Source organism: Liolophura sinensis, chromosome 13 (assembly GCF_032854445.1).
Source record: "Liolophura sinensis isolate JHLJ2023 chromosome 13, CUHK_Ljap_v2, whole genome shotgun sequence".
NCBI lineage: Eukaryota > Metazoa > Mollusca > Polyplacophora > Chitonida > Chitonidae > Liolophura > Liolophura sinensis.
Genome location: NC_088307.1, coordinates 26,136,844 through 26,152,019, shown reverse-complemented (window position 1 = coordinate 26,152,019; position 15,176 = coordinate 26,136,844). Strand labels below are relative to the sequence as shown.

General features: G+C 39.1%; 1 protein-coding gene across 1 annotated transcript; it reads left to right on the top strand.

The window, feature by feature from the left end:
• Nucleotides 1-5,075: 5,075 nt before the first annotated feature.
• LOC135481019 (uncharacterized) lies at nt 5,076-13,521 on the top strand. Its single transcript, XM_064760950.1, has 8 exons — nt 5,076-5,290; nt 5,688-5,957; nt 7,288-7,450; nt 8,373-8,985; nt 9,729-9,925; nt 10,574-10,658; nt 12,448-12,633; nt 13,379-13,521. The coding sequence occupies exons 1-8, from the start codon at nt 5,076-5,078 to the stop codon at nt 13,519-13,521; spliced, it is 1,872 nt and encodes a 623-aa protein (XP_064617020.1).
• The last annotated feature ends 1,655 nt before the right edge of the window (nt 13,522-15,176 follow it).

Genomic DNA, 15,176 nt, shown 5'->3' with positions numbered 1-15,176 from the left:
AAAAACAGTGATAGCAGAATTGGCCAATAATATAAGATCCACAAAATTTAAGTCGATATCAGTTCTTAAAGTAACCAAAAACATACGGAAAATACTAAAGGAATGTGTGAATCAGAGACTTGCTTGATATCGTCGGAAAAACAAGTCTTGTTGAAAGTCTGAACCTTAATTGTGTTGGACGAGTATACCTTATGGCTTAAAATCGTCATTACCATAGGGTAAAGTTTGTATGCACCATTATCTGTGTTCATTGGAGGAACAAGTTTCAAAAATCATCTCATGAATGTTTGGATTCTCCTTGCATCAATACACCTAAACTTTGACATAATATGCTTTGAAATTTATGTAAATTGTGTGGACACATTTTGATCCTAATAGTGTGATAAGCAAATTCTTTATTAAATTCTTGTTCTGTCCTATTTGGTATTTGGTATAGAAACTATTGTAATGAAAATTCTTTTTATGGAGAAAAGTAAACATGCTGCCTAGCATTGGAAATGTTCTTTTACCATTAATATCATTTCTGCGAGCATATAATAACTTGCTGAACATGAGTACATGGTAGAAAAGGTTATACTGCCCATATGGCAGTAATTGACAATGCTGTATACCGCGTTTTGGTACGAAGTCTATACAATTTTTTACCAAGTTCTGATAGTATTTGTAGATGTACAGTTTTGTCATTAATATTGCAACATTTAGACATAAGGTATATGCGGGCGTACACATGTTTACGATGTTTCAAGATGTAAACATTCTATATATGCCTGCATATACATCGTTACGATGGTGCAAGATTTAAACATTGCTTCTTTTCATAGTCATTGAAAAGTGTTGACTGTTTTTTCAAGCATGTATCCGTGCTGATTTTGTACATTATACTTTCTTAATTCTTTGGTGGTTTGTGTTAAACGTCCTTGGGGAATTGGCCTTACGATTGTTGACCTGGAACCTCCGTATGGTTGACGGCTGGTATTTGAATGTCTGTTTTGAAGCCTTGATTCCACCAAAATGACGCACACCCTGCGTGGGTGAAAACGTTCTTCACTCACTGAAACAGGTTAACTTGAGAGCCAAAAGTCAGTGGTTTTATCCTGGATATTCAGGTTTACTCCATCCATAAGACTGATTTCTCGAATAAGTCAAATCATTTAAAATATAGTCTTTCGTAGAAACAAGAAACAGAATTGAATGAATGAATACTTAGGGTTTAACGCCGTATTTAACAATTTTTCAATCAGATGACGACAATGAGTGATTAGGTGTGTGTAAGTATGGTGTGTCTTCTTATGGCACAGTGAGTCCATGCCGCCAAAGTGCTGCCGCCACTCACGTATCATGCCGAAGACACCAAACATGACACTCCACCCGGTCACATTATACTGACATCTGGCCAGCCAGTTCTGTTCCTCTCTCTAGCCTCTCAGCGCTGAGCACCAAGCCAGACAGCAGCAGGTACCATTTTTACACTCTTTGGTGATCAAAAAGAGATGTCCAAGTAGGCCTGCCCTTAAACTCTTAGAAGTCCGGAAAAAGTTTTATTATCCGCTTGATAGTAAATCCTGCACTGGTGAATTTAACACAAACATGATACGACTGATATTGGTGGAACGTGGGCAATTTTGCAAACAAATTTTTAACGTCATACTCCAGAATCTTTCATGATTGGAATGATGGTATATGTATTAAAATGACTAAATGCTGGTCTAAACACTTCGATGACCGCAAGGTGATCTTCCGGCTGTTACTAAAATGAATGGTACCAAATGAATGTCCATCACTCAATATACAGATGACAATACCCGTGGAGATGATGAGATGATGATACATATGTTTTAGATGCCTAAATAGGGCAACAATTATTGAATGTTGGCTGAGATATGAATGATGACTGACTGATTGTCTGATTTTCAATGTCTGAACAATTGTCCAGTTCTCTAGGTGACTGAACGATGGTCCAGATGTTGAGATGACTAAATGATGATGCAGATGTTCTCATGACTAAATGATGATGTAGATGTTACGATAACTAAACGATGATGCAGATGTTGAGATGACTAAATGATGATGCAGATGTTCTCATGACTAAATGATGATGTAGATGTTACGATAACTAAACGATGATGCAGATGTTGAGATGACTAAATGATGATGCAGATGTTCTCATGACTAAATGATGATGTAGATGTTACGATAACTAAACGATGCTGCAGATGTTGAGATGACTAAATGATGATGCAGATGTTCTCATGACTAAATGATGATGTAGATGTTACGATAACTAAACAATGATGCAGATGTTCAGGCAGGAGATGGTCTAGAATGGAAATGGGTAAATGATTGTTCACATGTCTAGATGATGGAATCATGTGCCACAAGTTCTGCCGAGAAAATGCTGATGCTCACAGGTACGACAAACACGTTCTAGGGTCTATAGGTTTGTTTATAAAACATTAATGTTATCACATTCAAGGTCTTAAATCCTTTGTGTTTGTTTAAGTATGATGCCAAATCAAGCATGTCGATAGTATCCTGACAGTGTTTCTGTTCAACTGAAAATTGCCTCCATGCCGACTTATTTACCTACTGATTCATGAGAATGGCATGCCAAACACACACTGCACGACGCAAACAATGGTGACCTGTCAATGTGATCAGCTACAATTTTATTCATTACTCAATTATCAGCCATACATGTTCAATTAAATATCACCTTTCCGAGCATAAGGGAATGTGCAAACACGTAAACAATCATCGCATCCAAACATACGCAAATACGCAAAATTCGTATCCCAAGAAAATAAAACGGCCGCACGTGGGAAGGTCTGCCAGCGACCTGCGGATAGTCGTGAGTTTCCCCCGGGCTTGGTCCGGTTTCCTTCCACGATAGTGCTGGCCGCCGTAGTATAAGTGAAAAATTCTTGAGTAGGGCATAAAACACCAATCAAGTTAATAAATATCTCATTGAAAAAACCTGTGTGTTTAACAACGCATTCTGAGATTATGGGTAATGACTAAACATTATTATGGGTATAGTTTCTATTTCTTCTCTCCATCTGTGTTTATGTTCTACTTAATGGTTTACATGTGTATTAGCCGTGTATCAAACTTCTCCTTGTCCTAGCAAATCGTTCTTTTGATAGCAAAGATAAAACTGGGATATTTAACACACGTGTGTAATCTCAGATATACACGCGCGGTTTACATGCGCGTCAGTTCGATGATCGTACCTAGGTCGTTTTACTTATCCACACATCCTCAGCATGTTATATACTATCAATATCTCACTCTATGTATATGTACGTTCATAAGGAATCCAAAGGTTATCTATAGCCCAAATGACCAACACCTTGTCCGCAGTGCGCATGCGCCTGGGCAGCTCTCTTTGTGAAGTACGACAGTGGTAATTGCGGAAAATCAGCAATTTACAATTTACGTAGGTGTAGATGAGATTCTATATGTTGACCTGAAATATTCCTGAGCTGGCGTTAAACAGTATTCATTCATTCATTCTATACTGACCTCTGAGAGAACAAGCAGAAGGTCTTGAAACGATATTTGATTTATTTATTTATCTGATTGGTGTTTTACACCGTATACTCAATATTTCGCTTATATGACAACGGCTAGCATTATGGTGAAAAGAAACCTAAATGTAGCAGAGCCCAGAGGTAAACCACGACAATCCGCAGGTTGCTGACATCCCTTCTCTTAGGAGGATAGGATTTACAGGCGGGAGTTACGAGTCTTCCTGTCGGTGTAGACCGGCCGCGGTAGGGCATCCGCTTCGGGAGCGGTAGATCCAGGGTCAATCCTGGATCGAGTCACACCTAAGATTTTAAAAAGAGGAAGTTGTAACTTCCTCGCTTGGCTTTCAGCATGAACAGGATAGTGCAACGACTGGTTGACCCGTGTCAGTATAATGGCTCGGACGGGGCGCCTTATTTGCCTTCGGTAAGGCATCTCATTGAAGCAGCACTAGATAAAAGAGCGGTGGAAATCAGTCCTGCAACAAGGAGGCACATAACATGCACTCTAAGGATTCCTTCGTCGTCATATAAATGAACGACGTCACACCCCAAGCACTCACTCACTCACGCACTCTTGTCGGTGTACGTGTATAACAGTATCCGGGAATTCTTCGTTGGGCGAAAAATTCTATGCAGGCACATGTGTATGCAATGAAATCTGATATTGTGCCTGCAGGAATATGAGGATATCGTCCTTGCCGAATCCTAACACGTACATTTGTATACGGTGCTATGAAATTCATTGTGCAGACCTGTATAACTTTGATAACTTCATATGTTGTTGATTGTCTGTATATAGTTCAGTTTGCTGGACAGAAAACCGCCAAAACTACGCCCATTGCTCCATGCAATCCATTGCACAGTCAATGACATATACACTCAAAAAATTATTCTGTTAATTTTAACAGAAAGTCTGTTGTCTAGATGATGCTAGGATGTATTCTGTTATTGGAGCAGATTGCTCTGTTAAATATAAACAGGACATTAGTGTTGAATAGGACACAATGTTATGTTATAATAACAGAATACATTCTAGCATCACTCAGACAACTGTCTCTGTTATAATTAACAGATTCATTTTTTGAGTGTATATGCTCCTAACCTTTGTAACTTTGATAAAGTTGCACGACTTGGTTGATTGTTCAATCTGTCGCTGATCAGCCGAGTAACTAGGCCCATACATGCGCGCACTGGGCCAGTGATTTGTGTGCTGAAATAAAAACACGCTTACATTGATGTAATGTGGACGACATTTCAAACCGGACATGTCTCACGTGAGTTGCATCACTATCACCATCATTATCATCAAGACACGTGCGTTCTGTGCGATATAGTTTTCACAGGGTCATATCCATGAGGTTGTCTAGGAGCTTATGATACCAACGATGACGTGTCCTTAAACATTCACAAGGTCCAGGGCTTCTCGAGCTTCTATGTGAGCGTGTGTGGATTACTTGCACATCGTTGTGTCCGTGTTTACAACAGTTTCGCCATCGACAGTCTGATATAAACTCGATCATACTTTACAGATGTAACCATCTTAAGATGGAGGTGCAAGGTGGTTTCTTTTACAGACATTTCGTACTGTTTGTACTACTTCTGGCACACCTCCTCAACCAGCTGGACCGTTATATGATGGCCATTACCATCACACCGATTGCTCAGGAGCTTCAATTCGGAGACAAAAGCTGTATACGAAACAGTTCTATCCCTGAACATGGCACGTCTACAATCCCTTGCAACTTCAAAAATCGAACAAGGTATGACTTGCACACACCAACTGACGCTTGACCATTGATTTATTTGTGCTTAGTATTTAACGCCATACTTAAAAATGTTTGGACTTATATTTTCCACTTTGTTCCTTTCTTCCATACACCACTGATATACTATAGGACAAAAATGCAAAACATTATTCCAGTTCAATGTAAAAAGGTTAAATCTTTTGAATGCGGAAATGGTATTATATGACTTGTTAAAGAACTGTAAGTTTTTACATTGAAACATCCGTGTTGCCAAAATAACCCGTGCAGCTAAATGTACAAACATGCATGCGTCATAATTCAGCGATCCATTTTTTGAACTTACTTTTTCTTTTCTTTCGTCAAACGCTCGCGGTAATATAACCAATCGGATAATTACTTTTCTCTTTTCAAGTTGCGAAGAATTCACAACCGATTGGAACGTCACCAATGTCTGTATCTGGGATTATGATGGACAAGGATTACAATATCAAATCGTGGCCGGGCCTGTTTTCACAGTGGTTTATACTATAACAGGGATCGTAATCGGCTTTGCGGGCGACGGACTGAACAGGAAAAACTTCCTCTGTTGCTGTATGATGTTTTGGTCGGCGTCAACAATCCTAACTGGATTCATAAACACTTATTGGCAACTGGTGCTACTGAGATTTGCTCTTGGAATAGGGTAAGTCGTTGTTTGCATATGTGGCGAGAATCAACTCACAGGCTATGGGTGTGATAACAAGAAATTTATCAGTGAAATTCTAATTCAGCGATTTCATTTAACAGTTGAGGCGAACTACAAAAAGCGCGCGAAAACAGCTGAATGCTACACTTACCATATGCTGTCGCTTTGACTGTTAGCTTTCATGCGAAGGTGATGTTGAACTGTGATAACCGAATACTCTGCTTTCACACTGACATCACTGCTGTATTATTGCTCTAAAATGTAAAAATCTGGTGGAAATTGAAGCCACAATTTAAAATGAATACTTACCGTATTTGTTGAGTTAATACGTTATTGAATACTGAGAGTAAACAATATAAAACTGCTTCGTACTTTTATATTTTTGTCTAGTATACATAAAAACTGGTTGTTTTTACACTTGATTTCGCTTGTAACATGTCTGTGCATGAGACAGTTCTTTGCAGAGCTTGAGTCTTGGAAAAAGTTAGATGGTTCTACGCCATACTTGACAATACTAAATGATATTGCTATCCGTATAATAGGGGAGTTTCGAGTGGAAACTCTTTTGTCGTCAAAGGCAAAAAGTCCCACTGTGCCATGTGAATGGTGAAAAATGTTAGTGAACCTTGCTGAAATTGATTTACTGATCAACTGTCTCACCCTTTTCCTGAGGCAAATGGCAGCTGTTTCCTCTGGAAATTTCAGAAAACGTTCAGATTCTCAATTTTCTCTTTCATTCGTCTACTTTAAATTACTTTTGTGACACCTTTTACAGGCACCCATGTTATGGTGAATGGGATCAAAAATAGTTGCTAAACATTTTTGACAGGTCACATGATACAGTTGGACTTTTTTTTTGCCTTCAACGATAAAAGAGTTCGAACTCTATACTCCCCTATTAAAGACGCACGGCATAGAGAGTAAAATCATAGCAGCGACGACAGTGTGATAGCTGGCAAATGGTCACACGTAACTGGTGAAATACGGTTCCTTGTCAATTTACCTCAGTCGGGGTTTTATTCTAACCGTTCATGTTACTATGTAAATAGTAGCTAATCCCCCCTACCCCACACCCCACCCCCCACCCCACCCACCGGCACCATGGCTTAAGCAAAATTTGGTAAAAAGTAATGTAAATTTCAATTTATTAGACGTCTTGGTCTAGAAATACTAAAAATGCTGTCTTGTAATCTCATTTACCCTACAATCACGCTGAACATTACGCTCGTGCTTAATACAGACAGGTTATATAATCGTATTTTTCCTTCCGTTACGTTGATCCACAGTGACATGGCCCCTAAACTTAAATTCCACTATTCCTTTGCAGTGAGGCAGGGTGCACTCCTTTTGCCACTTCTTTAATCGCGGACTACTTCCGGAAAGACCGCAGAGGGATGGCCTTGGGCGTTTACAACTTGGGCATTTACATGGGCTACAGCCTTGCCTTTGCTCTTGGTAACTTTGTCACGGCCAGAAACATACTAAATCAGGCAAGTGCAAAAAGTTCAATGACTGATCGATTTTGAACAGGCAAGATAGGGTATCTGGCACAAGGGTGTCGACCCACTCCCCCTCCTCGCCCCATGTAATCGTTTGATAAAACTCTGATCTTATATAAGTGTAATATTCAATTGCATAACGAGCATGTGTCCTCAGGGTTTATCAGGTGTTATCTCCCCTGTATCTCTCAGCCATTAACCACTGATAAGCTTTAACAACGCCATATAAGTGGGCAAAAAATTGATTACAGAGCTCTTTAAGCCAACAAAGCGAAATAAATCAAATAGGAAATAAATCAAATGGGAAATAAATCAAATAGGAAATAAATCAAATAGGAAATAAAACAAATAGGAAATAAATCAAAAAGGTAACAGGTGGTAACACAAGCAACATTAGGGTTTTACAAGATGAAATAAACGAAACAAGAAATAAAAATAAACCAATAGGTCATGTGCGATACCACAAGCAACATTAGGGTTTAGTTGTTTCCAGGTCATGAAACAATTATAGTTGTGTTCTGTACATTCCTCTGCTCTAATCTGGGGGGAAAAATGCTCAATTTACGTCCATGTATAATCTATCACAAATATATGGACAAGTGTTGTTGTTCGTCTATATTTATCGCTGCATCAATTCAGAGACATAAAGTGTTATGTAGCAAAAGGAAAGAAGATAAGAAACTTTTAACCCAGTCATTGTAAAATGCACTAGTTATACTTGTAACAAATGTATTACCATAACGTTTAATCTTTAACTGTTTGATTATATTTAAGTCTCAAAGCCTTGTTTTTTTATGGAGCAGTTTGTTTATAAACAAGCATGTATTCATAAACAAGCTTCTGGATTCATTTGCCGTGCAGGCTTGATACAGTTGTTACTAGGACTGTCTGACTGATTTTTGTTTTTATCCAGGGTTGGAGATGGTCTTTTATTACGTCCGGCTGCCCGGGGATTCTTCTAGGTTGTGTTATGATATTTGTTGTAAAGGAGCCTAAACATACTGCAAAACACGTCAGTAGGAACTCAAAAGGATTTAATAATTCATCGACCAAGTCTGATGAACTCCGAAATACTGTTGTTTATCAGTCCAGTAAAAAAGCACTTCCTGTTTCCCGTAATTCCACTTCCGGTCAAAAGAGATTACCGCAGCCAGAGACGGAAAGGACAACTCTTGCATTTACAAATCCAAGCTACAGCGCCTCCTATTCAACCAATGACCTGTCGATAGAATCTGATGCCACGGGAAATAATTCACATGACGTACGCACACCTGCAGACAGTTACTCTAACAATTTGTACCAAAGCGAAAATGATACGATGACCTCAGTGAATGTTCAAAACTCTCAGGTCAAAATGGTCTTTTACAGTGGCACAACTGGTTCCGTGGTTGGACAGTCTGGAGTCTCTACTGGGCAACAGAGCAGAAATGTTAGCGGAATCCGAAAAAAACTGATTTCTTCATTGGTGCCATTCTTGAACCCATCACTAGTCCTGCTCGTACTGAGTGGATCCTTGAGGAATTCCGGTAATCATGTCTATCGTCTAACTCAATGAACTCCTCTAAATGTGTATCAGTTGAAGTCAAAGCGCAACTGAGATACATGCTTTGATTAACAACAACTTATATACCAGCACGACACACGATTCGGATACTATTTACATTCCTTGCCTCTTTCCAAACATCATTGAAAAATGTTGATTGATTGTATTTGCACAATCCCGTCCGCACTGCATACTTTATACGTTCTTTGAGTTAAACGAGATTTGTGTTAATCGTCCTTTTCGGAGCTGGTCTTGTGATTATTGGCCCTGAACATCTATTTTGGTTGAAGCTTGATTTAGATTCATTGTTAGTGTGTTAGCAAAAAAAATAACAATGTGATCATTTGGACTGTAACTCATAAGGCATATCTATGATAAAGTACAGTTATAAATACTCCAAAAATACTCAAATTTTATCCACAGAGAACGTCAGACAGCAACCGATCTTTGTGCGCTGATGATGTTTGGGATTGCGTTCATTGGTTGTAAACCATTGTATGTTATAACCCACAGCGCTAACCACAATCGCATATGTGAAAAATCCTTCGTCTGTTTGCAGGAATCTCTCCTAATTCTGTACTTTATATACTTTCTTGGTTCTGTGTTTTGAGATTTGGCTTTGTAAATGTTGACCAGAAACTTTAATTTTGTGTGCGGGTTGGTTTTCGAATGTTTCCTTTGACGTATTGACTAAATAAAAACCAATCAATCAATCTCTTCTTTCAGCTGGTTACGTTTGGGCGTATAATACACAGCCATTCTTCTCGGCCATTGGGCAGACACCGACAGAAATAGGCGCCTACTTGTCCTGGATACCGCTAGTAGGCGGCAGTGTTGGCGTCGTACTCGGCGGCTATATCTCGGATAACTTCGTGAAGAAAAGAGGCTCGGAAGCACGTGTACTGGTTATAGTTATAAGTCAGGTAAGCTAATTGAGTATTCTCCAGCGATGGTTTTTACATCGATTGGTGTATTGCCTCAACACGCTTTTACGTTACTGCCACATCAGCCAACCAAGGGCACACATCTAGAGCAACGTTAAGCTCAGTTCATACGACAGGGAAACACTGTGTTAGATTCAGTAGCCTTTTAAGTGTTGTTTTCATCGATGAACAAGATAAGCGGGATACAGATGCCAAATAAGAAGACGTGACTGTGTCGCATGTCAGCCATGTCTAACGGTTGAAGTAGTGTTAACCTAATATGTTACTTACCATACATCTTTTCACTATAACTTTTTTCGCATTCATACACCCAAAATCAACGAAAAGTATCGCTGATGTCACCGTTCATCCCGCCATGGAAAATAATCTCTATAGGATGAGTCAGATGCAGGGAACTGTTCCAACTTTAGACAATGTAGTACATGTATATGTTAGTCATGGCGCTTGATCTTGCGGGTGGCAATTTGCCGTGGCGATGAGACCTAGATGATACCTAGATGAGACCTAGATCGGCCACTTTGGTTTTCATGGCAGTCATAATGTAATGCTACAGAAAAGATGTCATAAGAAAGAAATGTCACATCCTTTAATAAACGAGCCACACAGTTTTACCATTTACTGTTTCAGCTTCTGGCCGCACCCTTTGCCTTTGCTACACTGGTGGTCTCTCCACCAACTGCCTACTTCTTTCAAATTCCTAGTTACGTTATTGGTAAGTCAATCTGCTTTGCTAAATCGAGCCATATTTGTTCATGGTTTTGGATTTACATTAGTGGACTACAATTCCTATATTTTCTGTAGAAAGTCTAGATGGCTGTGAGCACCCAATAGCATTGCTCCCGAAGAAGAGTTTTTGGGCGTTTAAGTTGATACTATTTAAGCATTTCTGTAAACAGTGGCACAAAAGCGTAAATTGCAAAGAGGCAGTATTTCACCCTATACGTGTGACATTTAGCTGTTGCCATTAATGATCACTCTGTCTTCGCTGCTCTAGTCGTCTCCTAAACCCCGGCTTTTTTTATATAACACAAAAGTATTTCCAAGTCTGCCTATGGCTTTGGATTAAAATAACTGGGCTAAATTTCTTGTTCATTCCATTTTTCATTTCGCCAGATATGCGGCAAGACACATGAAGTCATTTCTGCATTAGATGTATACATGAACAACAACAACAACAAAAAGACATGCATAGAAAGTATAAATTAGTGATGTACTACTCACTGGCTTGAACAGAAACCTCAAAGGGCTTGTTTTATCTCGTCCAGGGGTTGATATAAGGATAATACAGATACTGAAAATATAGGGCTATTTGATTGACAGCAGACTAATAAAACCTGTAAGCAGAACAACCGGAAATCATAAAACAAATTCATAGTGTGACCAGCTAAAACCAAAATTTCATACGCTTTAATATGTGCATGTTGTGAAAGATATTGGGTGTGCAAATTACTTCTATTTATGCATTTACATGAACAGTTAGAATAAAAATGAGGTACATTGACAAGAGGCCCTATTTCACCGGTTACGTGTGAGCATTTGCCAGCTATCACACTGTCGCCGTTGCTCTGGTCTTGCTCTCTATGCTGTACGTCTATCACACTGTCGCCGTTGCTCTGCCTTTACTCTCTATGCTGTACGTCTATCACACTGTCGCCGTTGCTCTGGCTTTACTCTCTATGCTGTATGTCTATCACGCTGTCGTCGCTGCTCTGGTTTTACTCACTATGCTGTACGTCTATCACACTGTCGTCGCTGCTCCGGTTTTACTCACTATGCTGTACGTCTATCACACTGTCGTCGCTGCTCTGGTTTTACTCTCTATGCTGTATGTCTATCACACTGTCGTCGCTGCTCCGGTTTTACTCACTATGCTGTACGTCTATCACACTGTTGTCGCTGCTCTGATTTTACTCACTATGCTGTACGTCTATCACACTGTCGTCGCTGCTCTGGTTTTACTCACTATGCTGTACGTCTATCACACTGTCGCCGTTGCTCTGGTTTTACTCTCTATGCTGTACGTCTATCACACTGTTGTCGCTGCTCTGGCTTTACTGCCTATGCTGTACGTCTATCACACTGTCGTCGCTGCTCTGGTCTTACTCTCTATGCTGTACGTCTATCACACTGTCGTCAATGCTCCGGTTTTACTTTCCATGCTCTACGTCTTTTATATTACCATGCAATTTCTTTTTACCTATTTCTGCTCAAGTCAGGGTGGTACGGAGTGTGTAATGTGCTGCTATTTGGGCATTTACATAAACAGTTGTCCAGGGTTTAGTTCATGTTTCATATTGTGTTATGCAATTATTGTTGTGTTAGGAGTGTGTATAATTTGCTATTGTTTAGGCATTTACACGAACTGTTGGAATAAAACCGTGAGGTAAATTGACAAGAGGCCGTATTTTACCGGTAATGTGTGACCATTTACCAGCTATCACACTCCCTCCGCTGCTTTGGTTTTACTCTCCATGCTTTAAGTCTTTAATATTACCCTACAGGTGAGATGTGGGTGGGGGTGACGCTGACCGTCGTCATCGAGCTGGTACCCCCAACATCACGAACAGCCGCTGTGGCCGTCTATCTTTTCATCAGCACAAACATTGGAGGAACCGTCCCACTCCTAGTTCCAACCCTACAGACAGCTTTTCTTAACAGCGGTTTCTCCAAGGCAGATGCCTTCAGAAGTAAGGTCTTTTTTATTTTACCTCTCGTATGTTATACATGAATATGTCAGAAACAATTTGTATTACCACAACTTGGTAAAGAAAATTAATCAAGAGATATTACCACAGTCATTCCGCAAACAAGAAACTTACTGTATTTACAGAAACATTAACCTTACAATGGACATTCTTAGACGCAAATAAACGTCATACAATATTACTTTTGGTTCTGAACCTCACATTATTAAGTAAAACATCTTACCGCCATTTTACCTTCTAAGAAAAACAAACTCAAAATATCGCGTTAAAGGTATTTTTTACGATCGACCGAACTTAAAAATTAGGCAAAAATAGTGATGTCGCCATGTGCGAAAGTCAAATCCAGACATAAATAACCAAAGCTGTGTTTTCATTGTGTTATTGATGCTGGCCGTTCACACGATATTATATTAAGTATCAAACGTTTTATGGTTATTATTTTTGAAATATCTTGTGTGGAATTTTGGTCACATAAATGTTGGAGTACGCACTTTAATTGGCGTGTTCTGCACATTGTGTCGTTATAAATGTACCCCTGTACATGATGCCTGCAATGCATACATGGAAGCCAGAGGAGATATAGGCCTTGTGCCACGTTTTGTTTATGTTTAACCGAAGGGACCGCTTGTAAAATCTGACACTATTGGTACATTGACAGAAAAATGACACATCATATAAAACCAAGGAAGGACGTGCATTTGTAATGAAGTTTCTCATCTCCTTCCAGGGACATTATATGTGTTGTACCCTGGTCTGGTTGTGGCCTGTGCAGCATCTTTCCTGTTGACGGTCATTGTCATGCGAAGGTACAGAGGGAGAGTCCGGTCATACAGCAACATGGAGATTGACATCAGTGCAAAACAAACGTAACAATGAGAACTGGGCCACATTTCACACAAATATTTTTTGCACTTGTCGATGTGGTAGTTACATTTAGTTTTGTGGTCTCTACAGTGGATCATTTAAAACACGCGATTTTGTAAGTTACCATGGTGGCATGGCATACACCGTGTCGAAATTCATAGTGTTACAGTGAAAACAAATAGACACAAGTTACGGTAGTGGCACTGAAAACTCAGCGTCGACATCCATAACAGTCGCATTGATCGTAACACTGGATCGTAAGTTACTATGGAGGCAGTAAAAAAACACAGTGTCGAATGCCATAGCAGTCACATTGAAATTATTAGATTGGTACATTCTGCTGTTTATGAACTGTTATTATCGTGTATATATATTAACTGCATGCTGGAGGATTTGTGGTCTCGATATCAGAAGAGTATCAACCTCCACTCGTAAGACCAGTCGGAAGATTCAACCAGGTTAAGGTTGGGGAGATCAATACACTGTGCCAGTAAAAGGGAAACGGAAGTCCAGAAACAGGATTGGAATATTCCAGGGCCGATTGGACAACGACGGAAAGTCAAGTTAAGGACTGTAGCGTAACTCAGGCCTGAGGTATTTGTAGATTTGAGTACGCTGCCGCCAATTATTGTAATATATATATATATATATATATATATATATATATATATATATATATATATATATATATATATATATATATATATATATATATATAGAGTTTATATCATTATTTTCCTTTTTGATTTATTAAATTGTTAAACCGACCATTTGAGTGTTTGAGAGTGTTACTGACCTAGGTTAGGCTCGTTATCGAGAATTGATTTTTGCTTATTATACCGATACCCTAACAAAGTACACACTAGTGTGTGGCCAGAATAAAAGCCAATACAGAACTGTGACCAGAAATTCTTCGATTTCTTTGATTCATTTATCTCAACATAAAGCAGTATAGGATCTCTAGTTGCGCATAAAATGCAACTACATGTTTTAGCACGTATGCAAAAGTGTAATAATGTTCTGTATGAAATACATTGACTGTGTAGAAATATTTGACAAGCTAGTTGGCAGCGTCACAAATGTGGTGAGAAAATTGCGCAATGAATTTGTTATGAAATACCGCACAGCACTGGGTCAGAAAAGTTGGTATTGTGTGCTCATCTTTCTACATTGGTAACTTTACCTTTTTGCATGCTTTTTAGCCTTTGGTATTTACCAACTTTGCAGATACATCCCGACGGAAATTATTATGACAAAAAGAAGTTAACGTCACAGTATATTTCCTGTTGTCATGAGAAAAAAAGAACAAATTAAAAAATACACCCCTCACTTTGTCTTTAACGTCTTTTGAAATGAAAAGGGGGTAACTCTTCTAATCACAGTAAATTTACAACGTCATACATTACAAGAATGAAAAATGACTTTCCGTTAATTTGACCCTTTTCAAATACCCACCTTTTCCTCTCTGTTGGCCACGGTTTGGCTAACGTGTCTTTTTGCAACGCTATGTAATAAATTTATTTTATATTTGAGTGGAATAATATACCCTGCTTAAGAATAAATCAGCATTTACAACGATGGCTTGAAAGATGATAAGTTCTGGCAAAGTGTTTTAAAGCATAGAAAGTGGTATATAGACAGACTACTTTATTAATGGGTGA